Source organism: Betta splendens, chromosome 15 (genome assembly GCF_900634795.4).
Source record: "Betta splendens chromosome 15, fBetSpl5.4, whole genome shotgun sequence".
NCBI lineage: Eukaryota > Metazoa > Chordata > Actinopteri > Anabantiformes > Osphronemidae > Betta > Betta splendens.
The window spans coordinates 4,887,404-4,915,335 of NC_040895.2; the positions used below are offsets into that span (position 1 = coordinate 4,887,404).

At 42.9% G+C, this 27,932-nt stretch overlaps 1 protein-coding gene across 3 annotated transcripts; it reads right to left on the reverse strand.

The window, feature by feature from the left end:
- Nucleotides 1–901: 901 nt before the first annotated feature.
- sertad2b (SERTA domain containing 2b) lies at nucleotides 902–27,631 on the reverse strand. Of its 3 annotated transcripts, none has more exons than XM_029175102.3 (2): nucleotides 27,321–27,631; nucleotides 902–5,951 (listed from the first exon to the last, which is right to left on the reverse strand). In XM_029175102.3, the coding sequence occupies exon 2, from the start codon at nucleotides 5,945–5,947 to the stop codon at nucleotides 4,664–4,666; it is 1,284 nt and encodes a 427-aa protein (XP_029030935.1). In that variant the 5' UTR covers nucleotides 5,948–5,951; nucleotides 27,321–27,631; the 3' UTR covers nucleotides 902–4,663. The 3 variants fall into 3 exon arrangements, with proteins under 3 accessions (XP_029030935.1, XP_029030936.1, XP_029030934.1); XM_029175103.3 differs by lacking the exon at nucleotides 27,321–27,631 and adding an exon at nucleotides 12,812–13,010; XM_029175101.3 differs by lacking the exon at nucleotides 27,321–27,631 and adding an exon at nucleotides 12,833–13,009.
- Between the last annotated feature and the right edge of the window lie 301 nt (nucleotides 27,632–27,932).

The window sequence follows — 27,932 nt, forward strand, 5'->3', positions numbered from 1 at the left end:
AGTAAGTGCGGTTTAAACAGGCACTGAAACTGAGTGTAGGACAGTGATATTGACAGTTGAAATAATCAGTGTAAACGGTGCCCTCTTCTATGATGTGTATCAGTACTAGCTGAAACATTGATCTGTCTCATGTTCATGTTCAAGCAAAATTGAAGGAAAAAGAATGTATTCATAACAGTCTGTCAGCTTTAGGGCTTCATACACTGTGTGAGATGTGTGTGTTTGGTGGTGAATACAGCACCTGAATAGAGATTCTACTTTTTAAAGAGGATAGTGTATTTCTATGTTTTACCTTCATCTATGCCATAATTGCGTTAACGTTTCTTCTCTTACTGTAAGGATGAGAGGTAAAATAAATGAACAGCTCAGTCTGTCTATGCCTACATTATATATCATTAAACATTTTGACACCAGCTGACGCACGTTCACAGCGAGTAACACTATCTTTGCATCATATAGGTGCAATAGGCCTGGTCAGAGCTATTGTAACACTTGAAAATAAAAGTATTTGTGATGCTGTTATTATAGTTCAGCTGGTTTATGCAAGTCTGATCAGAAATGAAGATTACATTTTATTTTAATAATTTCTTATACATGTGACTGCATGAAGCAGGTTATAATTATTACGTTTACTGTTATTATTTTAATATAATGTATATATAAAATACAATGTATATGTAATGATTCTATCCTTATAGTAAAAACAGATTATGCCATAGTAATGGAACCTTAAAAAAACATCTAGATGTAGCTCTCAACTTCCATTTGTTGCTTTGATTCAGTTTGCATCATGGTCAATGTGAGGGAAAACACATTAGGGATAGAAACATAAAAAATAAAGATAAAATGAGAGACAAAGATTTTAAATGGTAACAGAGAGTAAGAAGACACACCACACGTGGTCTTTTTACAGTTTATTGTTTATATTTATATATATATATTTATATTTATATATATATATAAAACTACAAAAGTAAGTCTGTTCCAAATTCATAATCAGCTGTCCATTTATTTCACATATATCTACAGTCCACATATGGATCCCAATACAGTGATCAGCTGATAGTTTCTGTGTGTGTGTTTGTGTTCTATTGCATAGAAAAAGGCACAGCTCTGAGGTCTGTGTAAAATACAGCCTTTGTAGAGAGAATCAGCCTCGACTGTGGTAAGTCTTTCCTGGCGAGTCGCACCACCACACACTTGGACAGCGCTAAAACAGATTCGGTACAAACACTGATCCGAAAAGTCTCAAGAGCTTGAATGTTTGTCATACTATGTACATTACTTTTGGCTTCGAAGCATCTATGACAAGCTTTGGAGTCTTGACATCTGAAGTTTGGAGACGGGTTTTGAGTATTGCTGCAACTGTTTGCCTTTGACTGGAAAACGATGAAAAAAAGTATAAAAGTTGTAAAAATTTGTGACAGCCGACCCACAAAAAACAAAGCAACATATTAACAAAGTATTATAACTACCCAAGTATATAAAAAATGGCTTCCACCCATAATTCCACACTCAGATACATTCCTGAAGTACATTCTGACCACACATTCTGTACACACATTTACAATCTAAATGTTCACTTCACATCAAAAATAAATATATTTACACAGAAAAGAAAAACATCTATGAATAAATAACTTAATTGACAAAAAAAAACAAGCACTCCATTATTCAAACATAGTGAAAGAAATAAGACACAGTCATCTACAAACAGTATTAGTTGGTGCTGCTATCTGCTTGGCTCACACTTTGCTCTGAATTCAGTTCAAATACAGTTGAGTATGAGCTGAGGTCCAATGCATGACTAACCATTTTACATTGGAACACTTTTTTAAATGACTACAGCCTCGCTGCTACTGGTGGAATCAGTGTGATGAGGACAACTGGCGATCAGATAAAACATTCTATACAAAAAAACTCCTGAGGACCACTACTAGTAACACTCTACTCTTCTGAAGTAAAAGTCCACCTTAAATGATTTCCTACATCTGTAGTTCTACACTGTGTGTATAGTCAGTGTCTGTCTGCGTTGTGATTTTCCCATATTGCTGTGGAGAGTTAGACAAAACTAGATGATATGTAAAATGAGCAGAGTGCAGCAGTTACAACAATGTTTCAAATGATTTTACAAAACGTATCAGGTGTTGTTGGCAGTAATGAGCCCGCAGGTAATTATCACCTAACTTAGCGGTTTCCCTTTTTTACGTGGGACACACAAGCTTCTTTTAGTTCATTATTTTGTGTTGTACGCAAAAAGTGTTTTCATCAAAACAGAAAGACAAACCCTCTTTACCTGCCAAGAAACAATCTGCAGATACAGTTAGCACACAGCTACCTACTGGATAACATGACTAGAGTTGACGGAGATCAAACCAGAGCTAAGAGAGTAATCAGGGAGCCTAAGCAGGTATAGGAATCATGGCTTATTTACAATATTGTAAACAACTATTTTTAGAAAAACATAAGAATCTTTACACAGTATTGTGTGATGTTGTTTTGGATGTGTCACTGCCACCAAGAGGTAAACATAAATGAATACAGCATTAAACTATAACATGAACTGACAGCTACGGAAACTCTTCATTTTGCAGTCAAACCCCATAACTCCATGAACACATGGTGTGATGTCTTCCAGACAAGATAAACACATGTCCAACTGGTTTAACTTAGTTATAGTAATAGAGAAGCATACTTGGGTAGATTGGTCCTTGATGTTTAAGCCTACTGGTTAAACTGTAACTGTCTTTTTGATTGCTGCAGGAACAAAAGGCCTTGTTTACATCTTTTGGTAGTTGTTTTGGTGGTAATCTGTAAATTATGTGTGTGTGTGAGTTGCAAATGTCCACTGCAGTTACTCTATAATACAGCTATCAAAGTATCAAGTCAAATTCAAACAGAGCTGTGTGCAAATTCTGACTACATATGTAACACTGCTGTTTCCGGGCTTTCACCTCAATCCATGCATTCAATCACTTTTAATAAAGAGCACCACAGTTAATACCCAGATTATGAATTTTAAAAAGCTTGTGGGAAATACATTTTATGAAATCTAATTCATGTAAACAAGATAGCAGAACAATGCATGGTTATAACATGACGTTAAAATCGTACTTTGGGTTTCCTATGTCACTACAAATCCACTGATGTTTATTTTCAGTTGACAGACAACCTTTGCCAAAGTACAAGTTTAAAACATCCATGAGGTTTGTGGTCAGCATTAAAACTGTACAGCACAATGCACAGAAATGAGCAGAACCCTGAGATTTTGTATATAGGGCTCTTCTTTCTAAAAATATGTTGCGTGTAATACTGTATGCTGTGCTGTCAAGGTGCTATATTTGTAGAAACCAAACCAAAGTAAGGCACTTTTACTCTACACTCGATTTTCTTTCTTTGTGATGAATAATTCTATGGAGTCATATTAGTGCCGCATTGTGTCCCCTAAAATGTGTGATTGCCGTTTTGTTTTAAGTCTAAATTTAGTGTTAGCTCTGATTTGTCTGACAGATCGTCTACATGTGACTGGAGGAAAGGCGTGCTGCTGTCACTTCCAATGTAAACACGTCTACAGTCGCTTTCCTATGGATAAGAGTCATTTGAATTCTGCTGTAACTGAAACATGATATATGACCAAGCTCATGTAAAACAGCATCCGGCACAGTTATATGTGCCTGTCAATACGGAAAGGGAAGAAATAGTCCTGAACTGAATTCATAGACATGATCTGTACAAGAAGAAACACCTTCTTCTGCCAAAACAGGTTAACAAACAACCAGGCAATGTGATTTAGAGCTATTCCCAAAGCGTAATTATATAGCCAAGCTAATATATTATTCAGCACAGTGGTAAAACAATGTATTTCTTGTAAAACGTTTTTTATGGTTGCTTTACAAACAAAAAACAACACCTGCAATAAGATAAAGATTAAATAATTATTTTTGATCATCGTAAATAAATTTACTTACTTATTGTTTCAATACAATACAATAAATTAGAAAAAACATTAAAGAGTTGGCTGTTAAAGTGAAGAGAAATTAAAACAAATACTGTAAAATCAAGAATTGAATGAGTGGTCATTTCTGAAGGCACTCGTCTTCTAAAAGACGTTAACATGAGTATTTATGTTTGTTTGTGTCACGCTTATGTGTGTTTACTTGTATTTCTTTACCTGTGACAAGTAGCAGACCTCACGAGAACAGAATGACAGCAAATGCCCTCTTGACAGAGAACAATTTGGTGGTCTTGATATTATTCTATATACAATGACTATTCGGGGTTAAGGCTCACGTTCAAACTTTTGAACTAGGATGGGTTTTAAATTAAGTTTAGGGAATAAATGAAGTGAAAAATGTCCTACAAGTATAGAAATACAAGTTTGTGTGAATCATGGTTTCCCAGTTATCTAATTTCCACAACTGGAAAAGTGAGCATAGTGCATGCACAGTGTTGTGTAGTAGTAGTAGTAGTAGTTGTTGTCATAGTAGTACTAATTGACATCACTATTGATGTTTACAATTACCGACCTTTAAAGAGAGTTTCTGAAAAAATAACAAGCACAAAAAACCAAGAACCAAGAACCCCAAAGCAACCCCCCATTTTTAATTCCAGTCTGTACTCCATACGAAACTGTCTATTTTTCAGCTGGTCACTTCTCAACCAGTCACGAACCCACCAACACCTCCATAATGTGGTCCAGTTCTGTTAGATCAATTTTGAAAGGCTGATTGGCTGAAACCTGGGGGGTGGGGCCACTGTACGGAGAGGACAGTGACTTTAGGAGGTCATCTGCTGTCACCACTGGTGATAGTTTGGTGAGACCACCACCTGCTGTCATGCCCACTGCCCCACCTGTTGTACAGGGGTCAAAGTCGTACATGGACGTATCGATGTCTGCAAAAAGAACATCGTCCAGCGCCAAGTCTGAGAAAAATCCCGAGGGTGAGGACGAGGAAGATGGAGAAGAAGGAGAGGAGGAAATGTCTACTAGGCTACCAGGGGGAAGAGTGTCCATAGACCGGAGATCTGCACAGCGAGGTTCTGCTAGCAATAAGCCAGCTGCCTCTGGTTTCGCCCCCGTGGCCCTGCAGTCCCTGGGGTGGCTGGTGGGTGTCGGGGAGGGGGGTTCTAAGAGGGAGGGCTGGGAGAGTGGTGTGGGAGCTGGGGAGGTAGTCGTGGTCATAGTATTAGCTGCTTCTGTCCTCGTTATGGCTGTGGGAGGACCCAACTCAATGTCACTCATGGTGGATGGGAAATCATTAGTGGACATAGGTGACACAGAGATCCTGGGACCCGCCTGGCTCAGAAGTGCCGAAGGTAATGGTGGGGGCGGCACTGGGGGAGGTGACAAAGGAGGAGTGGGGGGGGATGGAGCACAAAAAGCTGTATCTCCACTATCCTCCTCCAATAAAGAGGCTGGAGTGAGGCAGGATTCTAGTGGGGCGGGGCACGCCTCTATGTAGTTGGGGCAAGCCTGGACTGCCTGGTAAGTGGGAGGCACCATTGGATGGGGTGAAGGCGGTGGGGCAATTACTGGCATCAGAAGCACAGACGGCTGGGATACCTGGGCTGTTGCTGCTGCTGCCAAAACACCAAAGGACGGTGGTGCGTCTCGAAACCCCTCGTCCATGGGGTCGTCCGGCGGGGGTGACGGCGGCAGGAGCAGTGGCCGCAGGGAACCCTCCTGCTTGAGTTCGTCCTGGATGCGTCGCAGCATGTTGTTGATGAGAACGCGGCGTTCCAGGCTGGGCTCTCCCAGTGGCCGCTGGCTGTACAGCTTCATCAAGGAGATATTGAATATGGTCTGGCGCTGCAAGGTGTACGACACCTTGGAAAGGCCCTCCTGACCGAGGCCGTGTCCTCCTCCTGCCACAGACGCCTCCAGCGTTTTGCCTTCCAGGCCCTCTTCATCCTCATCCAGCTTCCGCTTCGCACCTTTACCAAACATATATCTAGAAAACAGAACAGGTTAAAGTTTAGTTTAAAAGAATGGAACATTAGCAGCTGCATTTAGCAGGCCACTGCTAAATGCAGAGGACCAATTACTTTGTTATATTGTAAAAGATTTGATGATGACAAATAAAGACTGCCCTCTAATGGGATTTCTTACATATAAGAAACTCCATATATGTGTTTAATTAAGTAATTTTCTTCAGTAACTCAAATCATCAAATATTGGATTTCCCCTCAAGTGTAAACAATTCAAAGCCTTTCCATGACCACAAGCTCCTTCCTGGTTCATGCACTGATGGAATTAGACATGCTCCTGTTCCTCAAACAATTCCAGTGTTCCCAAAAATCCCCATCTGACTACTGTGTGTTTTTATGTTAATTCAAAACTAGTAGCAGTTGCACATCTACATCTCAGTCCTAGAGTATTTCACCTCACCTCGCTCAAGCACACATAGCACACAGATACTTTACCAGCAGCTTAAGTATGGCGATTCAAGAAGCTGTTTAAAAGAAACAAGCTTACTACAACTGGGGATTTAAAAAAACACACTGAAACTAAGAGCAGCTGCAAAGGGAGCCTCACTACTGAATACTCTAGACACACACACAGACACACACTCTAAGTTATGTAATAGCAGTGTTTCCTGCTGTAGCACTGGATCATAAGGCAGATTTAAAGTCCAATCTCCACCGGACCCTCCCTCCTCCTGCAATATTACCATATTAGAATAGTACAGTGAGTTACTTAGTGAGTGGGTCCGTGACAAAGAGACAGAAGAAAAGACAGAGAGACTGAGGTGTATTCCAGTAACTCAAAGATTTCTTATAATCCAAGATAAAAACAGGCATCGCCACAGTATTTTGACTCTAATACAGGCTGACAGGCTCATGCAGTCAGTCGCTGTCTACACATACACACTGCGCATGCGTATGTCCACCCCCCCTCCCCCCAAAACTCACACACACACACACACACACACACACACACACACACACACACACACACACACACACACACACACACACACACACACACACACACACACACACACACACACACAGGAAGTGTGAGCTGCAGGCCCGTCGCAGCGACTGGTTGGTTGCCATGACAAACAGAGTCAGCTGGGAATTCACCCAAAGAGATGACAAAGAATAGGATCGGGGAGGGGGTGTGTGTTGGGGGGGGGGGGGGGTTGGGGTTGTACAGGAAGGAAGAGAAACTGCAGGACTAGGTAAAGGATTGGTATGGATGAGGTGGGAGAGATGTTCTCCCTCTATTCTCTCCTCCCTTTACTAAAGCTAAAGCTAATTTACTTCAGCTTCTGTGTTTCGTAGGGGGGGATAAACCGCTACTTACTAAGTCATGCTAAGCTAACTAGACCTAGCTACCTGATCAACACTTTGGCATAAGCATATTTGTGGACTTGACTTTATCACCAAATGCAAATGTATGTAAATACACCAAAGTGAAATGCCTCTGTGCCTCTTATGTCTAGTTTCCATTTAACTATATACAGTTGGGTCAACATGAAAATAAATAAACAAGAAGGATCAAAACTCACTGGCGCTAAATGACCAATGTTTGTGCATTTACAATATTTATTAGTGTCTGTGGTCATTGTTCCTATGGACCATGGGATGACAAACAGCGATGAGCAGAAAGAATCAAACAGAAAGCAACATAGTTTGCTTCAAAGTGTGATTGAGAGCTAAAGCAGCTGTGCATGTTTCACTCACCAACTCACACACACACTCATACACAGAGCGCAAGACTGACATACCACAGATGCCCCACCCATTACATTCCTCTACATTATCCTCCTCTTCCTTTTCCTTCTCCACCTCTTCTCTTCTTTACTCCTGCTTTGTTGTTAGCCTCTTTTGCATCTTTCTTTTCCATCATTTAGTCTCAGTTCACACACAAAGTTTATGGGCCAGAACTATCATATGAGCCAGGTCTAAAAATATGCACGCCACAAGAAGGAGGAAAATGTACATAAATGACTCAAGCAGATGAAGCAACTGCTGTCCAAAATGCTTTCACCCAAGGTCACTGTGACTGACCAGGGTGGATGTCCGCGTTGAGACCTTTGATGCAGAGAAACATTCAGCTTTAACAACAACCTGGTTCTAAAGGTCACTAGTACTTCTGGTGTCTCGGACAAAATGAATCTTCAATATTGTTAACCTTTAAATTGGGCAGAAAGCAGCAAAATGGCAACAAATAATATTAATATTACAGTGTGCAACTTTAATATTGCATCGGGATCATTAAGGGGGATGGAATTCCGCTACCGAACCCCATCCTCTGTCCATGCGATCAAACTGCTGCCAGTCTCTTGGAGACCTCCCACCCCTGTTTGTCACATACATACATGCGTATTATCACAAACTGATGCCCCAAATTGAAAACAACACCCCGGGGCATTTTGTGTTGCGTCCTTGTGGTTTGAAGTAAACAAGTAACACAACATTACGTTACAAAATGTGATTATTACATTCCAAAATAAGAGCGGCAGGTGCACTGCATGTTGCGTCAATACAGTGAGAATCTGCAGTGTCAAACAGAATTATGGAAAACTGTTACACTCCTAATGATCACTTTCAAAGTAAATAAAGTATGAAATCAGTTCATTAATTCAATCTACATAATAGCCATCATATCAACCACAGGTAATGCTAACCAAAAAGGTTTGGATTAGTTTTGTCATGAGTTTAGAGAGTTAGGTTGAAAAGGCCATCTTCTCCTTTCTTTCCATAAAAAGCTTCCTAAAACTCTTCAGCAGATAAAAACAAATGAAAATCAATACACGAGGACCTGTTTCCAGCAGAGTGATCAGATATGAGACAACAATGCCAGATAAGAATATTCCTCAAAATAAACACAGTTTCCCAGAAGTATAAAATACCTCCAAATATACAAACCACAAAAACCACCACAGACTGGGCTGTGTCTAAGAAACATCTCAAATCTGTACAACCTGGTCCATACAAGAAACTAGACTTAATAATGACTAAGTGTGCTTAGATAATTCTCAGGAAAAAAACATTAGGTAAAGTAATATATTTATTACAAAGCACATATAAGTTAACTAAATTGATAAATGCGCAGTTTCCCATTTCAGTAGGTGTATGTACAACCACGAAGGCACGCCAACTGTGCCAACACACTGGAGGTGGGTCGAGCTGTTCGTAGCGAGAGTTGTGCGGTAGTGCAGCACTAGTGGAAGGACTCTGCAGTGATATTATGATCCTGTAACCGGATACGCTGGTTTCCATGCCTGAGCTGCACGTCCACCCCTCCCCCCCGCCTCTACATTAAGCTATTTCAGCTTCTCTGGATTGCCTAAGTATGTAGATGCGCTGTGCACCACCACTGCTGCCGGTGGATAAAGGTGATGTGAAGCGTGTTGTATGCTGCATACGTTGACCAGCGTTACTGAGGTCCACATTCAGCTGTAGAGTAGCACACTTCACAACCATCACTGCCCTCACTCTTACTCCTCGCCGCTGTAATGCATCCAGCCATGCACAGGAGGACAACAGGAGGACGACGCCATCACACACACACACACACACACACACACACACACACACACACACACACACACACACACACACACACACACACACACGCACGACCACGTTCCATTCAAAACCCAGAGGAAGAGATGGATTGTAATACTCACCTGACCAAACTGACTACACTGAATAACAACTGTGCTTCCACATACAACTTAAGATACAGTTACAGCATGACGATAACCACGTCTTCTCAGGTTTCTACCACTGCTGCTACTGTTATGACTACTGCTGTTGCTACTACAGCTCCATCGGCTCCTACATGAATTCCAGTTTTATGACATTTTTCAGCACTTACACACAAGCAGTGAATACACAACACCACTCCAAGAATCTAACCTTTGCCAGTTATTCTTCATCTAAAACATTTTAGTTGCTCTTTTGCATGTGCCTGCAGTAAAACAGGCGAATAGCTTCAACTGGGAAAACACAGTGTGTTGTTTCCTAACTGCAGCCACCACAGCTCTCGGTCAGGCTGAGAGTGCGTGGGGTTGAAAACCTAAAAACATGGAAGTGATACCATTAAGCAGTACAAGACATATCATTAAACAAATCAAGGTTGAGTTGACATGCGTGGTTTAAAACGTGAACCCAGATGGATGGGGTGGGGGTGAATAAAGGTCAATGAAATATTAAAGGTCATAGCTTCAGCAGACAGCTCATCCTGTTGTAGTGTAATGACGGTGACTTATTGTCATTTGTATGAAATACAGTTGGCACAAACACTTTATTTTAAATGACTAACATTTGTCTCTCTAAAATCTGGAAGAGAGTAGTCCAAACTAGAAGATACATCTGCCACGCTGTGTGTGTGTGTGTGTGTGTGTGTGTGTGTGTGTGTGTGTGTGTGTGTGTGTGTGTGTGTGTGTGTGTGTGTGTTCTCATGGTGATCATAAATGCTCACATGACAGAGGTCAGCTGGCTACACTCCCTTACATAATGCCAGACCTGGTTACAAAACAGCACAGACGTACAGTCGCAATGTGGAGCATCCCATTAACAAAAGACACTGTGGCGAATAGATGTTACTAAGTAAATGAGGAGTGCAGAAGTCAGGGTCACTTGATTACTAAGGTCTGTAGCAATTACACTTATTAGACATTATACTTGTTTTACACAGGCAACTAACCTGAATGACACAATTGGGGTTTATATAATACTAGAATATAAGTTTTTTCAATATTTTTCCAAACTTCATCTCAAGCTACGGCAGCCAATAATATAGCCAAGGCTTAGCTTGTAGCTTGGCAACTGAGTATGTTCTGTAAATGTCCATCTACTGTACGAATCTCTGCACAGTCTGAGCACTGAACACCGTGGGTCAATGATACCTCAGAGGCAGAGCAAGTGTTTCTACTCAGCCGCCCTGAGGACAAGTTGGCTAAAGCAATAACAAGAGAAAGTTACGTTATCATGTCTGATGTTCACAGAATGCGCTACCTACCAGTGACACACATTAGTGAATGCATACACAAACTCCCTCATTCCCTCTCATGCGCACACGCATGGTGCCTCTCGCACACACACACACACACACACACACACTAAGGTCTATAAATAAAAGGCGGAAGAAGAGAGCAGATTTAGGTCAGCAGACTTGTCTACATGCTGTTGAGCACTCCTCTCTTTTCACCAAGCCTCAATGGGGAAGAGAACACAGCTTGACACTTCTCGTGACAAAGCCTCAGGAGCTCCAGAAATCTCCAACCATTAATACGTCGGACGGCTGCGCTGTCTGTACTGTAGTACACCTCTTATTACTGCAGAATCTGCATTATTACTGCAGCGTACATCTCAGCAGTATCTGCCTTATTACCCCAGTGCCCACCTTGTTAGAGCAGCAGAGGCTTCAGGGCTGCAAGTGCAATCAGTTTACTGCTGGCAGCATTCGTATTACTGAAGTATAACCCTTCTCATTGCAGTACAAGCCTTATTACCGCACTCGACGCTGTAGCGCTGCTCTGGAAGATTTATAACTATTACTACTCATAGGTATTCAGCCACTAAATGTATCTAGTATATATTAGCCAGTTACATCAATCCAGTCCAGCTAGTGCTCTCCCATCACCACATGTTTAAGGGAGACTGACAATGAAAGCTTGGACCTGTCACCTCCCTTACACGTCTACATATCAAAGCGGGTAAAAAAAGGTTTTTGAGGGTATTTAAAACAACAGTTTATTGGTTTTTAAAACATGATGAGAGAACATTTAAGAGACTTTACAAGAGCATCTACTAGGTCCTACAACCGAATTAGGATGTTCACTGCACAAGCTGCGCATAATTCAACCAAATGAAAGTATTTAGGTAAATAAAAATTATTTTTAAGCACAATCCGGAGTCTGGGGATCTCCTAAGGAGTTCCCCTCCCTCGACAGAAACTAGGCTCTTCCCATCGCCGTCGCACTCGTCCACGGTACGACCGTCGGCGTAATTCCGCATCTCACATATCTGCGGCCTCATGTGGACGCACACGAGGCGAGAGGACAAATCCCGATGTGACCTGCGTGCAGCTCACGGGGCCACACGGCACAGGAGTGGCAAAGCAAAGCGGCTCCTGTCCGCGCGCGCTGCCGGTTACGACACGGAGGCCCCTCCGCTCACCGCCGACGGACACGGTCGCGAACACCGGGCGCCAAATCACCGCGAAAGACGTAACGCGCACCGCGTCGCAGCAGCTTCCGGTCAACAACAACTTAATGAAAAGTACCGCGAGCGTGCGTGTGAATGACATTCACATAAACATCTCTCACTGGTTGAATGATCGTTTATTGTTGACATCGCGTTTCCTCCAGACTTCAGCCTTTTACGCGCAGGAGTAATTTTCTTTTACGGATTTAGGTCATTACATTTAAATGACACCGCTCATTACATGTGCACGTTGCTCGTTTGTCCAACGTTATTCCACGTAAAGGGGCCATAACAGCAGCTTGCATGCAAACGAGTGCGTGTATTTGGAAAGACAGTGGGTGTCTTTTAGGTTCAAAAGTTTACCACACGCACTTCTCCGCAGTTACAGGCTGGAAAGTGGCGGTCACTAGCGCGGCTCCTTAAACTGGTGAGTTTCAGCACTGAGTCCATGGAAGCACGGCAGGAACAAGTGGGGGCACACGTTGTGTGTTTGATCCAAACACCTAACAGTGTGTAACTTTGCTAACAGACCCCGCACCAACAGCTCCACTGAGCTCCACTTGTCTCCACTGTGTCTATTATTCATTAAAGGTTACGCTAAGCTGCCGTAATGTATTCTCCCTGCGTATTATAGTTGATCTCTTACAGAAATGAAACCGTGTCTCACCACATCCAGATCCGCCGGAGTGTGAAAGAGAAACATAGAGGGGGATTTAAACAGTCCTGTGGGCTACGGAAAAACGCCGTCCTCGCTCCCGCAGACTCAGTCGCACAATGGCGCTGAGAAGAGGAGAAAACTGCCTCGGCTCACAGGAACGATGGTGCCTTCACGAGCTGCGGGACATACTGGCGAGGTAAGCTGCACGTGCGCTCAGCCGCCGCAATTTGTGTCATTTCGACGCAAAATGGTTAAAACTCTTAAAAATTATTAGAGGGTGGACGGCATCTCCAACGGTCTTGCCAAGATGTGCCTCTCGTTTAGAAAAATGCCGTGATAACTAAAGGCAACGTGTCTACCATCACTACACTGTGACGTTTCTCTATATAGGTCTAAACGTTAAAATGTGTGCAGGGTCCTCGACTCATTAACAGGTATATCTGAAGACACGATCCGAGATCTACTTCTCTGTTTTTGACAGGTATTTTGCTCCAGAATAATCACAGTCCTTGTAGAATCCACTATATAGTAGTCAGCTAGTTTAACGAGGAGCACGTGAATGCAGCTTGAGAAGCTGAAACCGAGCAGCTGCCCCGAAAAGTGGCGTCGGCAACTCTGCTCCGCCCACACACACACACACACACACACACACACACACACACACACACACACACACACACACACACACACACACACACACACACACACACAGGCCGAGATCTACAACACTGTATTTGTCTTTTTTTTTCTTAATATAAGATATAAAGAGCTAGAGTTAGACAGATAGACAGACAGACATTGTTTCGCCTGTACTGAACACACTGAACACTGGACTGATCTTGCTGGTTGGTTGATTAGTGATGGCAGATGGCTGCGAGATGTCCGGTAAACTCAAACAAAACCCAGCAGACTCTGTTCCACGCAGACAGACAGACAAACACATAGGCACAGCATCCTGGGCCAGAAAATGGGCACCTAAGACCGTCTGTGCCCCCCGATGCCCCAACCCCGCTGTGCGCTGGTTCACTTCCAGACACAATACGGGTCACCCGTTTTGCTCTGCTCGACCTGTCTCTGCTCAGGCTTTGATCAACCAGCTGTCAAGCATTTCCTTTTCCTAAAGTCCACTGTTTACTGAACTTTACTTCTGGTACAAAACCATTAAGTTACTTATTTTGTGTTGTATTGTAAGGTGCACTTGAGTGATAATGTGACAACAAGGTCACATGTAGCTGTACTTTTTACTAGTGCCTCACAAGCTGCCTGTGGATAATTCCAAAGTTCAATAAAATTAGTTGATGCATCAAAGGTAAGTTAAAAGAGGTTTCTCCAGAATGGACGGTGTGTTCCCTTCAAAGGTCATCACTATCAACACGGCCTGCCATTGGCCAACATAGCAAAACCTGCTGGTCAAAGGTCTCAGAAGTTAACACAACACCAAATATTTGTGCAGATTTATTTTGTGGATGCAGCTAGATTCATTATTTACAGCTGCAAATCTTGTCATTTAAAACACTGGTGTAACTTGGTCACAAGGTGCCACAGGCTTCCATCAGCCACGTGCACGTAGCACAAATACAATGTTTTTCTAATACAGACTTGGTAGCACAGTCAGAGCAGACGGCTCATCCAGAGCAGCTCTGCACTGCCTGCAAACGTAGCTTCTGTGTTGAATGAGTTCTGATTTTAGTCCTGTGTTCATCTCCCTGGACTGTGAGTTGACTCATGAATGCCGAGCAGCGAGGAGGGATGGCTCTAAATAAAGATTTCAGGTCAAAAACAGGAAATGGCTCAGTGAACAGAGAGGGCAGGGCCATAGCAACACCAACTGGAAAGCTGCACCCACCACATCCCTCCCTCCATCCAGCTTTATTTCTCCTTCGCTCTCTTTATGTTCCTCTCTGTTTCAAATCTGCCTCCTTCGCGTCTTCCACTCCCTCCTACTGTTGCTCTAGCTTTATTTCTTTCTTTTTCGTCTGTGTTTTGTCTCCTCCGCTGCGTTCATCGTGACACATAGCATGTCATGAATATATGAATCATTCAAAAACCCGTAAATGATGTTGTTGCCGTGCTCTTTGTCTACGTTCCGCTGTGCACGTCCCAGGTCGTCAGGTGTCAGGACCGCGAACCTGACTCATGGTGAGTTCACTAGTTCCAGTCATTGCTGCAGTCAGGGCTATGTGTTGCTTTCACCCATCGCTGTGTTGCACCTTTGCGTGGTTACTCTCAGGATTACGACTGTCACCAGAATTAGCTCGCTGACTGTCAGTTTCTTATTATACTTGCTCTGACAGCACACAATGTGTTTTTATATCATCATGATGCGGATTTCCTAGAAACTAGTATTGCCTGAGTTTCGTATTTTAAATACATCTTAGTAATAATTGCAACAACAAACAAGCTGTTTGCATTGTGCAAATATACAGTGTATTCATTTATTACTGCTTTTACTACTACTGAAATATTAGCAGTTACTATTACTATTACATTACATAGTTACTATCTACTAACTATATGCTGATTGTTATTTTTGTAGGAATAAAATGTTCAATATAACAAATCTGTCGTTCCATTGTTTCGGGAAGAAAACAGGCTATGGCTTTGTATCTTTGTTCATCAAGCATCAAGTCCGTGGGTCAATTGGTACCGGGCCGCAAAAGAAATCTTAACTCACATTATCTCCGTTTTATTCATGCGATTCTGAATGATGTTTTGGAAAATTACCGGAAATTGGAAAATTTCCGGTAAATTTTTGGAAAATTATCTCTTGGCTAAATCCGCCCATGACTTGGTCTTGATACATGTTAAGATGCTTGTCTCGGTCACGTGTCTTACTGACAACCGCTACCTTTTAAACAGGCTGCTCTGGTCGCTAACACGTAACACATTACCATTAAATTAAAACCCCCAAGTTAGCGGCCACCTTTCTTTGTGTAGTGTAAAATAGCCTGCTTTTAATGCTGCTAATAAAGCTGGGTCCCGGTCCAGTCCATGAAAATATTGTGATATTAAACCGGTCCACTGCTCTAGGTGGCATCATCTGTAGTCTGTTGTTCCATTAGATAGAGCCAGTGAAGCTTCTCAGTCCTCCAGGTGAGGTTGTCTGGAAGTTTAGAATCTACCTAAACTTACCAAGCAAGGTCCCCAATGCACATTCTGAATGTGTGAAGTCACCTCCATTGTTTAGAGTTAATTTAGACTTAATGCAACAGTCATTTCATAAGTTGTGATTGACAATGTGAAAAGTTGGGGACAAGAAAGCAGCAAAATCCCAAATCAAAAGTTCTTTATTTTGGGGGCGGTGATAGACAGGGAGCTTATGTAATGTAATATATATTTATCCAAAGATAATAACTACTGTTTGTTTACACCCTGTGATAGCTTCTCCTAGATCTTTAACAGCCAGAACCTCTGATGATGTCATCACTGTTAGCTTCACTTGAGCGCGATATGATTTTTTTTGTATCACACATTATTAAAATGTTGTCATATATTATTATAAAATAAACACAAATACAATTCACTTCTAAAAGTTTAAACGGTAGAAGCTTCCGTGGGCGCTGGCAGATTAGAAGAGGGGTGTGTGAAGACGACCAGAATATTATTACCAGTACGAGACATGGGCGTGGCACAACAGCCCAACATGGAGAGAGAAAGAGAGAGAGGGGAGACAGGGAGGGAGGGGGCTCCACACTAAAAACACCCATCTGCCTTCTTTCCCATTCTCTCTCTTTGTCACTGCCTCTTGCTTTTCCCCCTCTTTGTTTCTTTATTGGTGTCCATCACCCCCGTCCTCCTCCTGCCTCAGTCACACGGACAGATACGACATGATATCTATGTTTAGCGCCACAGTTTCACACTGTACTATTTAGGCTGATCTAAACACCCAAGCAAGCGCAGACAAAGCTGGGCAGAATATCTCCACTGGCCTCTAAAAACCACCGCGTCTCTCTTCCCTTTGCTCCGAGACTTCAAACGTTTGCTAAGTGCCTGAACTTGCGCGTTTCAAAAAGAGGAAGTACAAATAAGCAAAGCGAGTCGGGCTCCTGCAGTGCTGCCGTTTCAATTAAATATGTCCTGCCGCCAAGACTCAACCTCCACACCAGTGGTTTTGTGTGGCGTTGGTGAGTTTGACATTACAGCACAAGTTAAACATGCATTGACTGTGTGCTACTGTATTTCCTTTTAAATATCACAATCTATATCTAAACAGTTTCAGTCTAATGGTTCATGCTGCTACCAACAAATCTGGTTCAGCATCAGTGGCTGATCTTTAAACTCATAAAAAGACAATTTGATATAATTGTGCCTGGATAACAAGCAACTGTGCATAATAATCTATGAAGCCTGGTTTATTATTGAGTCATTATCGCTGGGATAATTGTCCGTTATCTAAACAAAATCTGGCTAAGCTGGCTTTTCAGCGTTAAATCGTGGTCTAGTTCTGGGAGCCACGGAGACACCAGCATCCACATGCATACGTCCGACAGCCACATGGTGCCGCCCACACTCAGCCCAGCCTGCAGTACCGGGTACCTCCATACTGCAAAAATACTACTCACTAAGTGTACCTTGTTGTCATGGTGACACAACATACATACTAGCGTGAAACCGTAGACCAACGGTCGGGAACGCTGAAAGAATGCTGTTCCTGCTGGTTTCAGAGGCTGAGGCAGCGACTGCAGAGACGCTTCTCTCTGACAACCCAGCAGCTGAAGCGTTTTCACAACACCGTCTGGTATCATCTGAGGTTCTGGGTGCCACACTGTGGAGACAGTTTAAGAAGGTCAAACTGTCGTTCACCACCAGAAGAATGAGGTGAAAGCCTTTTTTTACAGTAAGTAAAACCAAGCGTCGTCCAACCTCAGTGTATGAGCTGAGGACTGTATCTGTCTGTAAACAGAAAACACAACAAATCTTTTCATCTTGTGTCTTACTTCGCAAAGAACAGAGAGAAAAACAGACAGAATGAGACGGAGAGCGCGGAGAGAGAGAGAGAGGGAGGTGTGTTTACTCGTGGCTGTGTGACGCCTCCAGTGTCAGGTGACTTACAGGAAAGAAGTTGTTGTTCTCTGTCTCTCTCTTGCTCGGTCTCTTTCATTTCTCTTCTTCCCTCTTGTTTTGTAACATCTGAGGGGAATTGTTTTGCCGTTCGCTGAATCGAACGGCATGAGCGCTAACTGTCAAAAACAAACTAGAAGTTGCGCAGCCAAGCTCTATAAGATGATGATGGGTTATATGATTAGAAGGCGGGTTGTGAAACACTGTAAAAACAATCTGAACACTCTAAAATCTGCTTTAATGGCTTTTTGGCTCAGTTCGTCCAACCTGTAGTAAACGGGGGCGCGTATCCATCCATAGCAAACTGGTGAGTGTGACACATTCCAGTAGGATGTCTAACTGACTGTCCAACAGCACCTCTGTCCATCCACAACCACAAGAACAGTCGGTGAACAATCTGGTTCACATTAATACGTTTGTCAGGCGGTGGTTTAGCTCCTCTGAGCGCTAACAGAAGTAGTGATGGTTGTAGAGGAAGTAGTAAAGGTGGATTACTGGATATGATCAGCTGCTACGTCTAGCAGTATGGAGGTGCCAGACGGAGCAGTAGAAAGTCAGTAATCATTTTAAAAATGGCTCTTTGTTGTAGACGCACACTCAATAAATAAATAAAATAAGAAATAAATATAATAATAATTTATCTGACATGTCTATGATCCACCGGCGTCCTGCTCCCAACACCCCATTCTGCAGCGTTTTTAAAGAGCACTTCAACTCAAGGGGAACTGCAACGAAAACTGTGGAGAGATACGGTGGCTGAAAACAGGAAGGTCATTAATCTTTGAGAGCGAGCGGGTCGGAATCCACGGCACGAGGAAACAGCCAGAGCAGTTCAGCTGAGAGTACCGTCGGGCCGGTTGTCCATCGCCTTTGTCCAGCTCCTGACCCCTCTCTCTCCTCTGTGTTTCCTCCTTCTGAACAGGGAACTACCAATGTGCCTGTTGAAAGCCCTCATGTCATGTTGCTTGTGATCGTCCCTACTGAAACGTGACATCGGTCACATATACAGTAAGAGAATGTCTCTAAGTCAAAAGAGGAAAACAACTGCACCTTCTGGACCATGACACTAGGAGGACACTGAGGAGGTTGTAGGTCTTATTCTCATAACTAGATTCAAGTACAGATGTTTTACTCCAGAGCCAAATTTGCTGGATTATAATCACTGGGTTACTTGACAAATCCAAATCATCCTCCCCTTTCCTGTCATGGTAGACCACTCATTCTCTTTAGTTGGTACGGTGAGGCTCCATCGTGTGCGTATAAAGTGTACATTCTCTCCAGTGACTCCACATAAACGTTGCCACCTACTTATCAATTTCGTGGTGAATTTATGATTTCATTACACGTTTTACGTTTTTGTCTACGTTGCACCATTAAAACACCTCTTTTCAAGAACGCTTTTAATTCAGTTTTAAAGCCACCTCCTTCTGCACTACTATTCCACACAAGCCGGTTCCTGCTGTGTCATATACAATACATACAGCAAACTGGACAGGAGGTCCAGGTTAGAACCTACATCCTTAGTGCATCTCCTCAGATTGCACAATGTTTACTAATTATTATGAGATAATGCTACAATAGTGTGCGGTGTTAGTTGATTTGGTAGGAACAACAATCCTATGGTACAAAATAAGAAAACTTTACATAGTAATAATCATGTGATGTGACTGTTATGCTGTTAATATGCTATATTTTAGAATTCATCATTGTTCAGTACTTGTCCATTCTGGACACAAAACCACAGGGTCTCACCTGTATTTGAAAGCCAGTGATCTACTGCAAGCAAATTACCACTTAAAGAATTTAGTGAGTCTTATTACATAATGTTTGTTATAATAACAACCATAATGGCCTAAAAATAATTTGTCCACATTTTAGTTATGAGTTGTTCTAATACTTTCCATGTGCTTAGTCATTTTAAATTCTTTTTAAACTAGTAATCTGACTACAGTGAAGCAGTTCCGTCCACAGTAACGTATTCCACCCACCCCTGCTGCTGCCCTCCTACGCCTGACCAGACTGGCTGAGTCAGCTCGCTGCTCTATCACGATTCACCCTGACACACTTTCCCTCCTTCATGAATCTCTTCATTGACTCGGAGCCGCGTTCAAAACGTTCCTCACCTTTCTGCTCTCACTCTGTCACTCTGTCTCTGTTGTGCCCTACTGAAATCGCGCCCTGTTCATCTCTTTGCTAAGAGATATAAACATCCCCCACTCCCCTCGCTGGCGCTCCTCTGCTTCATTCTTTCGACCTCCCCTTCCCTCCCCGCTGGCTGCCTTCAGGGTAGCAGAAGGGAAGTGAATGGCTTCAGCCCTCCCAGCTGGTCCCATCACCCAGCAACCCAGAGCAAAACAAAAGAACACACACACACACACACACACACACACACACACACACCCACACACACACACACACACACACACACACACACACACACACACACACACACACACACACACACACACTCACCAGCAGATGAGTGTGAGCATGTTTCAGTACACATGCAGTCACATATGCAGATGAACACACACACACACACACACACACACACACACACACACACACACACACACACACGCACCACAGCCTTTGCCCCCCAAAACTCACAGCCTACAGACTCCCACCCATCATTCCCGCTCCCCTCCTCTGCACTCTCCCCAGACACCCAGTCCTTTGTCCACACTCGGCTCTAAACCCTCCCACACACACACACACACACACACACACACACACACACACACACACACACACACACACACACACACACACCAGAAAAAAACATATTTGGGGGAAACACACAATCATATGTTGTTCAAAAAGACAAGTTAATAGTTGACTCTGTTGCACTCATGCACCCTATTAATGTTTGTCGTTCTCAGAAATTCATTCACATACATGAACAAACAGCGCAACCTGAATAAACTACTGTCCTATCTGAGATCCATGGATACATCAGCCCACTATTCAGCTGATTCAGCTCAGATTAAACAAACCGGTGTTTTAATTCTTAACACAGATGAAACGATCAAGTTCACTTTCATTCCTGTCACATCACGCCCTAGAAAACGTTGTTTGTGTTTCGTGTGGGGCGCTTTTAGTGCAGTGTTTGTGGTGATTCGCCCTCCATCCTCTAGGTGGCTCCCGGTGCCTCCTGTGCTCACCTGTCAGGTGTGTTTCCTCTTGTGTCCTGTCGTTTGCTATTGTGTCATCTCTGGTCCTTGTGTGTCTCCTATTCTGCCTCTACCTCCCCAATTGTAGCTCTATTGTTCTCGGCCAGTCAATGAGTTTATTACAGTACTACTAAGTCACAGGTCCTACATTGCAGTGATTTTTATTCAGAGCGTTCCAAATTGTTAGATCTGGTCCTGCTACAGAGTGATTTTGTCTTCCAGTTAGTAAAGCTTTTGATTATTTGTTCTTGGAGAAATAGCTCCTGCCATGTTCAGTGTTTCCACTGTTTTCTAAATTTAAAGTGTGTTTCAACCATCACAGCACAGATGAATGAGCCAGGTTACACCTCAGCTCCTCGTGGGTCCTGGGTCTGGGTCCAGCTTCAAATTTTGGCACAAGTGGAACTGTGGTGATCCCGTTAAAGTTATTCAGCAACATATCTGAACACCAAAGCAAAAGCAGTCACAGTATCCACGGTGTGGATGTTAGTATCCAGCAGCCAGAGAGCAACTCAAGTTGACCTCAGAAAGCAGCATGTTATTGTAGGACAGGAGTTCCAGTTAGGAGCTGGATGGCATCCAAATGCAGTCTCGGTTCTGTGTGATGCTTAACAAACGTGTTTGTGATCACACACACAACAATATGGACAATATGATTTCAGGTCACATGACCACTGAACAGCTTTATTCCTAATATTGCCATTTGCTTCCAGATCTCCATGTGTTTTTAATTGGATTTTTTTTAATTGGAGTTTGCTTGTTGCTATGGGGATGGATCAGCTGTCACTATGCCGCCTAAATGAAGGAGCCCTGTCACATGACGACTTGTTTACTGTATATGGAAACTCAAATATTCCTTTCATGTCATGGTCTTCATCATCATGACATCATCGCCATGTCATGTGGGTTTGTCATGAAGTACAGTATAACAATCCATTATACTGTGAGTCTCTGATGCTGCTAATCTGCACGTGAGCCATGAAATAAGTTCTTACAGTCACATCTAGACATTTTATTGCATGTGTATGAAAGACATTTCCAAATTTCTATTACTCGTTAATTAGATTTTATTGTTTCTATGTGTGTAATGTTAGAAGCAAACAACATTTCCCATAAAAGCCTTGCTTCCAAACGTCTTAAGGCCCAACCACTCAAACCAACACAAAGTGTATAAAATGGAGAATATGAGCCATATGAGTTGGGTGGAGAGCTGAATCCAGAATCTAGTCTAGTCCCATCTGGTCCAAACTAGTCCAAACACACGGGTCAAGCTTCACGTTGTTCTGTCCCAGACCAGTCAAAGCCAATCTAGTCCACCTGAGCCCGACCGAGTCCGGGCCGCTTTAGTGTGGAGCTAAACCCAACTGACCCAGTTGAGCCCACCCATCTTAATCAAATCCTCCCAAGGTAGCAGGTCTGGCTTCGCACCGGTTCTAGTAAACCCAAAGAAACACAAAACAAGCCAGCACAAACAGACACACAACACATGTAGCCTTTATCGACAGAGGCTTGTGTTTGCTGTGCTCCTCATTAATTATTGAACTGAAGAATCTGCTGTGGAACATAACAGCCCAGCCAAGAGTCATGAGAACTGGCCCCAGCTGTGCAGAGCCACGCACAGTACAACATACAGCTGCTCACCTATACAATATACAGTGGACTCCACATGTTTAATTTATTGCTTTATTTATTATTACTTTATTAAAAATACTACATTTTCAGAAGGATTGAATTGATTTACATAACTAAACGATTCCACAAAACAACATTAGTAATGTCTACCCTGTGATAGACTCGTGCCTCTCGTCAACCCGCGCACCCTCACAAGGACAAAGCGCTAGAAAGTAAGCGAATAAAACCCCCCAGACGACGTCACATGAAGTGAAACAGACGGGACCAAATCTATATATATTTAGAAGCCTCTTGTCTTTTTTTACACGACTTGAGGGATCCGCGGGAACGAATCACTGCGATGCACATCTTCGCCCTTAGCAACGCGGCATGTGCAGCAGCGGGGAGTCATTTTCTGGCTGGAGCAGCAACCCACCTGCTTCAGCTATGTAACACATCACCTGCTTCCATGCGGAGGCCAAATGATAGTGATATACAGTACTCATCATTACACTCAGACCCAAACAGTAATCTTCCCAAACGCTCCTCTGCACCACTGACACAGATATTAGCTTCTTGAGTGGCTGCCAAGTTGACCCAGCACCATATAACAAAGTATACAATCATTAGGTCATAATAATACAGAGGCTCCATGCCAGATATGCTGATATAAGGGATGGCCTGTTAGCACACTCACTCACCCACCGTTTACGATGATATGAAGCAGAGAGCATGCCTAGGCTCTCAGGTACTCTAGTCTTTGCACACTCTGCACCATCACAAAGTAAAATGCAGCCCAACACAACAGCCGCCCATCACATGAACAGTAAAAAATTAAAAACATATCGAACTTTGCCAACATTAACCTCCGTCGCCATGGGTACTGTTTAGGCTACGCAAAGGCAGGAATTCCAGAACATTTCCGTCTGCCTCCTCGTGGTTGAATCCTCCAAACCTGTGCAAAATACACGAGGAAGGAGGTAAATGAAGACGCTGCTGTTATCACACAGACCTGCTGGCACACAGCAAGTACATCCCTGGATAAAGTGGTTCCTGATGATTCTTACTAAGACAGATGTCACTGACAATGTTAGTCAGAATCCAGGATCCATTTATCAATAATCAACCCCTGATCGTCTTTAAGCATCTGAATTTCAAAGGGATATTAAAAATAGCACAGTTAACGACTGCAGGAAACACGTGTTCAAGTAAAAAATGATTCACTGTTCTCTCCGTCTACGAGGATACAATATCACACACATAGAGTAGGACGGAGAGCAAGTGGGAGGGGGTATTCCAACGAGTACATGATGTAACATGTCTACTATACAGGTAGTGAAACAGTGATTCACAGAGCCGATGGACATGATAGCATCCCATCAATTCATCATCTGTGTGTGTGAGCATGTACGTGTCGAAGTGTGGTATGTGGGGCTGTTTGAATATGTGTGACTCACACTGTGTGGACGAATGCACCCTCCCCCACGTAAGGCATACAACTTCTGAGTGATGCTGTGGTGTAAAGTCATGGTGGGTTAGGTGGACACTGGGCTGAGTGTTAGAGGTAGGAGGTGGTGGTTATGGTTCTGAACGGCCACTTCTCTACACTGTTACTGTGTCGTTAAGCGAGACAGTTCTGTTTGGACCCAAACAGCAGCTTGAATTTTTTCCAGTTTCCACAAACCTCCCAAAGCTTTCAACTGCATCATTGTCTTCTATAGTATATTAGGGTTTAATAGAGAGAGCTTGTTATGCGACGTATCTGCCTATTCAGAGGCTTATTCATTTTCTAAATGAAGAAGCAGTGCTGCACTGCTGACGTCTATTCCTTGTCCATTTACAGTACTGCATGTGTGTGTGGTTTAAAGCTCATGTGACTCAGACCAGTACGTGTTTGGACTTGTCTTATTGTCGGTTTTAAGGTTTGCTACTAAATTGCATTGTGATGTACAGCGAGAAACGCCAGTATCATGAATCACGTTTATGGGACCTGTTTGACCATAAAAATTGTGTTTTAAAAGCATCTGACTTCTTGAAGCTCCCTTTTAACACTGTTGCTTCCTTTGCTGATGAAAACCACGTGCTTGAAAGCTACATAAAAAGGTTCTAAGCAGACAGCGAGTTGTGATTTTTGGTTATAGTACCATTTTGATGATGAACTCCACCACGTGGAAGGTCTACTCCATCTGGGTTTCTTTACCTTTTCCTTGACAGGTTAGTAAATAAGGACGTTTGTATTTAAGAAGAATAAGTTTAGATGAAACAGTTTTACAGACTAAGCACTCACACACACTATGCCAGTGAGACACGGGTAAGGGAGCGAGGCAAGGTGCTGTTTGTGTGAATAATGAAAAGGAGGTCAGTGCCTAAAGGGGTGTGGCAATGGTGAACGCTCCGCTAAGAAACAACGTAGAGCTGTCACCGACTTGACGAGTGATGGGAAACACTAAATCTGAGCGACTCACACCTCCACGTTCAGCATTACAGCTGCAGGTGGTGCAACCACAAAAGTTAACATTATGAATTTTAAATAAAGACTATTTTCATAATATGCAACACAATCATTCACTACAACACTTGCGAGTTAAATTAAAATAAGCGGTAGTTCAAGTAAGCAAGTTATAGCATTTTCTGACGTCTTCTGCTTCTATTGCTGTTAATATGTGGTTAGTAACATAAGATCAACAGAATCTCCAGGTTAATAGCACAGTCTGAGGATGCATCTGCCTGGTGAGTGACAGCTGATGTGAGCCACAGTCAGAGTCCAGCATGACATTCAACAAATGGCCATTGAAGCCCACAACACTGCAGGAACATGATCCACACCTTTGACTGATGTTTGACTGATTTACGCCGTACAGACAGCTGTTAAATAACCCAATAGGAATTTGTTCGTTCATTGGCAACAAATTCAGATGAACAAGCTTTTTATGGGATCTAAACACAAACAGACAAAGAAGAGGGAAGTCCACCAGATTATCCTGTAAGGGAAATCAGATACTATACTGTACCCGTTCACTGTTGAGGCTGGTGTAGTGCATGGGAGTAACACCAGTCCTACTGAGAGATTATTGTGTGGTGATGCTATCATCACAACCACTTTCCCACTGTCTATTTATAGTTCACAGAGCCCTCTCGCTCTCTTTCCCTGTCTCTTGCAGTCTCTCCGTCAGATTCTCCAAACTAAATGCCAAACGCATGAAGAGGAGACGGCCACAAAACACAGAATCACCAAGCAGCAGTTAGTGCTCCCAAACTGAGAGAGAAGCACGGCACCTGACCCTGATCGCACACGCACTGTCTTTCTGAAGTTGGTGAACTTTATATCATATGTGACATATTATTTGTCATGTGTTTATACTGACAGTGAACCCTGGATGGCTGACGGTTCCGTCTGCAAAGAGAGCTGCAGTGTCTGAGCCCCGAGCTGGGAACGCAGATGAAGCCCGGCACCTTAATCTGGATTAGCTGCTAAATTAGAAGCCTGGATGCTCGTGTAATCCCGTTGACAAAGTTCTGTCAGCCCCCACGGCCATTTGTCAGAAGCCAGTTCATTTGGGCAAGGCCAACATGACTAATGCAGTACTGTAATAGAGGGTGAGTGTTCCAGCTGTAATATACATTATAAAGCAGAATAAATGTAAAAATATCTGCACCACTTCTATTACTGTTCTATGAGTCAGATGTTACGAGATGTGTTAGGGGATAAACGTTAAAAAGAAGACTTCTATTAGTATGAAATGGAATATATACTGCATTTATGTATATTAAATAGTTAATATTATAATCACAATGTGTCTCACAATCATAGTAAACCTTAAGTAAACCATTAGAGAAGGGGGGTTTTACATGTCAGCAAACAATTAGATATTTGACCTAAAGATGTAAGATATTGTTGGTCTCATAACTGTTTTGACTGTTAACGAGAGCCAATGCGCGCGCGCGCGCGCGCACGCACCCACGCACACACACACACACACACGCACACAGCACATAGCAGCAGATCTGTCAGCCAGTAACTAACTACAACTTGTTTATATGTAGACAGCAGCTACAGCATCATCAGCTGTGAATACGCACTGATTTCCCCCGGGCAACAACAATCTGTCCATCTAACTCCAAAAGGTTCGGGTCACACAAAAACATCCAGCTGAAATCATCTTAGATACACGTTCGAATCTGATTTACTCATTCGTCAGACAGCCACATTGTAAGAGCCCCAACTCCGTATTCTAAGATTTCACCAACGTGTCATAGTCCGTGTATCTGAGAATTGAAGGGGAGGTCAAATGTATGTGTAGAAACGTGTTTGGAAATGCTGATCTGTCCTGTTTCGTTTTTAAATAAGAATACGAAGTCTCCGTACAGCATTTTGCATTGGGGACTGGCGGCACGCCGTCACGCGTAACGTGGACTCCACGCTGCGCTTTTCCTCTTGAGAAAGCGTTGACCGAGCTACGCAGGCAAAAGTACTAGTCCGTTCACTGGACCCCTATATACAACGCGTTTACTTCTACTGCCAGTACAAAAATGTGTTAGGACTTCAAATTTAAACGTTCAAAACTTAAAACAGACTTATAACAGCATTTAACAAGCCACAGCACCTACAGTGTCTCCGGACTGGAGTTCAGGATGCAGTTAGAGACACTCACCCTCTATAGCAGATCTGTCCAGCACGGTGCTCAAGTAGAGAAACAGAGCTGAAGGGAACGGCTCTCCACTTTGTTTGACAGACCTCACTCTGCTAACAGTGTAATGTTTAAATTCAATATTATCTACTAAGGTGATGGACCAGGCGCTGGCTCTGTCTCCAATGTCACTGATCGCGTTCAATGCGAAGTCACGTAGGACCAGCAAGTCTGGTGCTGCATTCAGTGTCAAACGGAATGTCCTCAGTATGGACAGCCTGGCACTATTCTGCCAGTAGCCAGTCAGTATATCGGCCAATTTCGACCTATATTATAGTTTCTAAATTATATAATTTGACCATTTCGGTCACTTTAGCTACTATATCACTTTTTAGTCTCTCATTGTAATACAAAATGTATTCACGTGATATGTTGTGATACATACAGCTAGACATATTTATAAACATTGACACAACGTATGTAAGTCTCGGGTTAACCGATACCTCATTAACATTTTTGTAAAAGTTCTCATTATTTTAAGATCATTTAAAAAAGCTTTCTAACGGTCCGTGAACGCAGCAGACGGCTGAGCCTGTGACAGACATGTCGTGCGGTGAGTCAGAGCTGAGTCAGAGT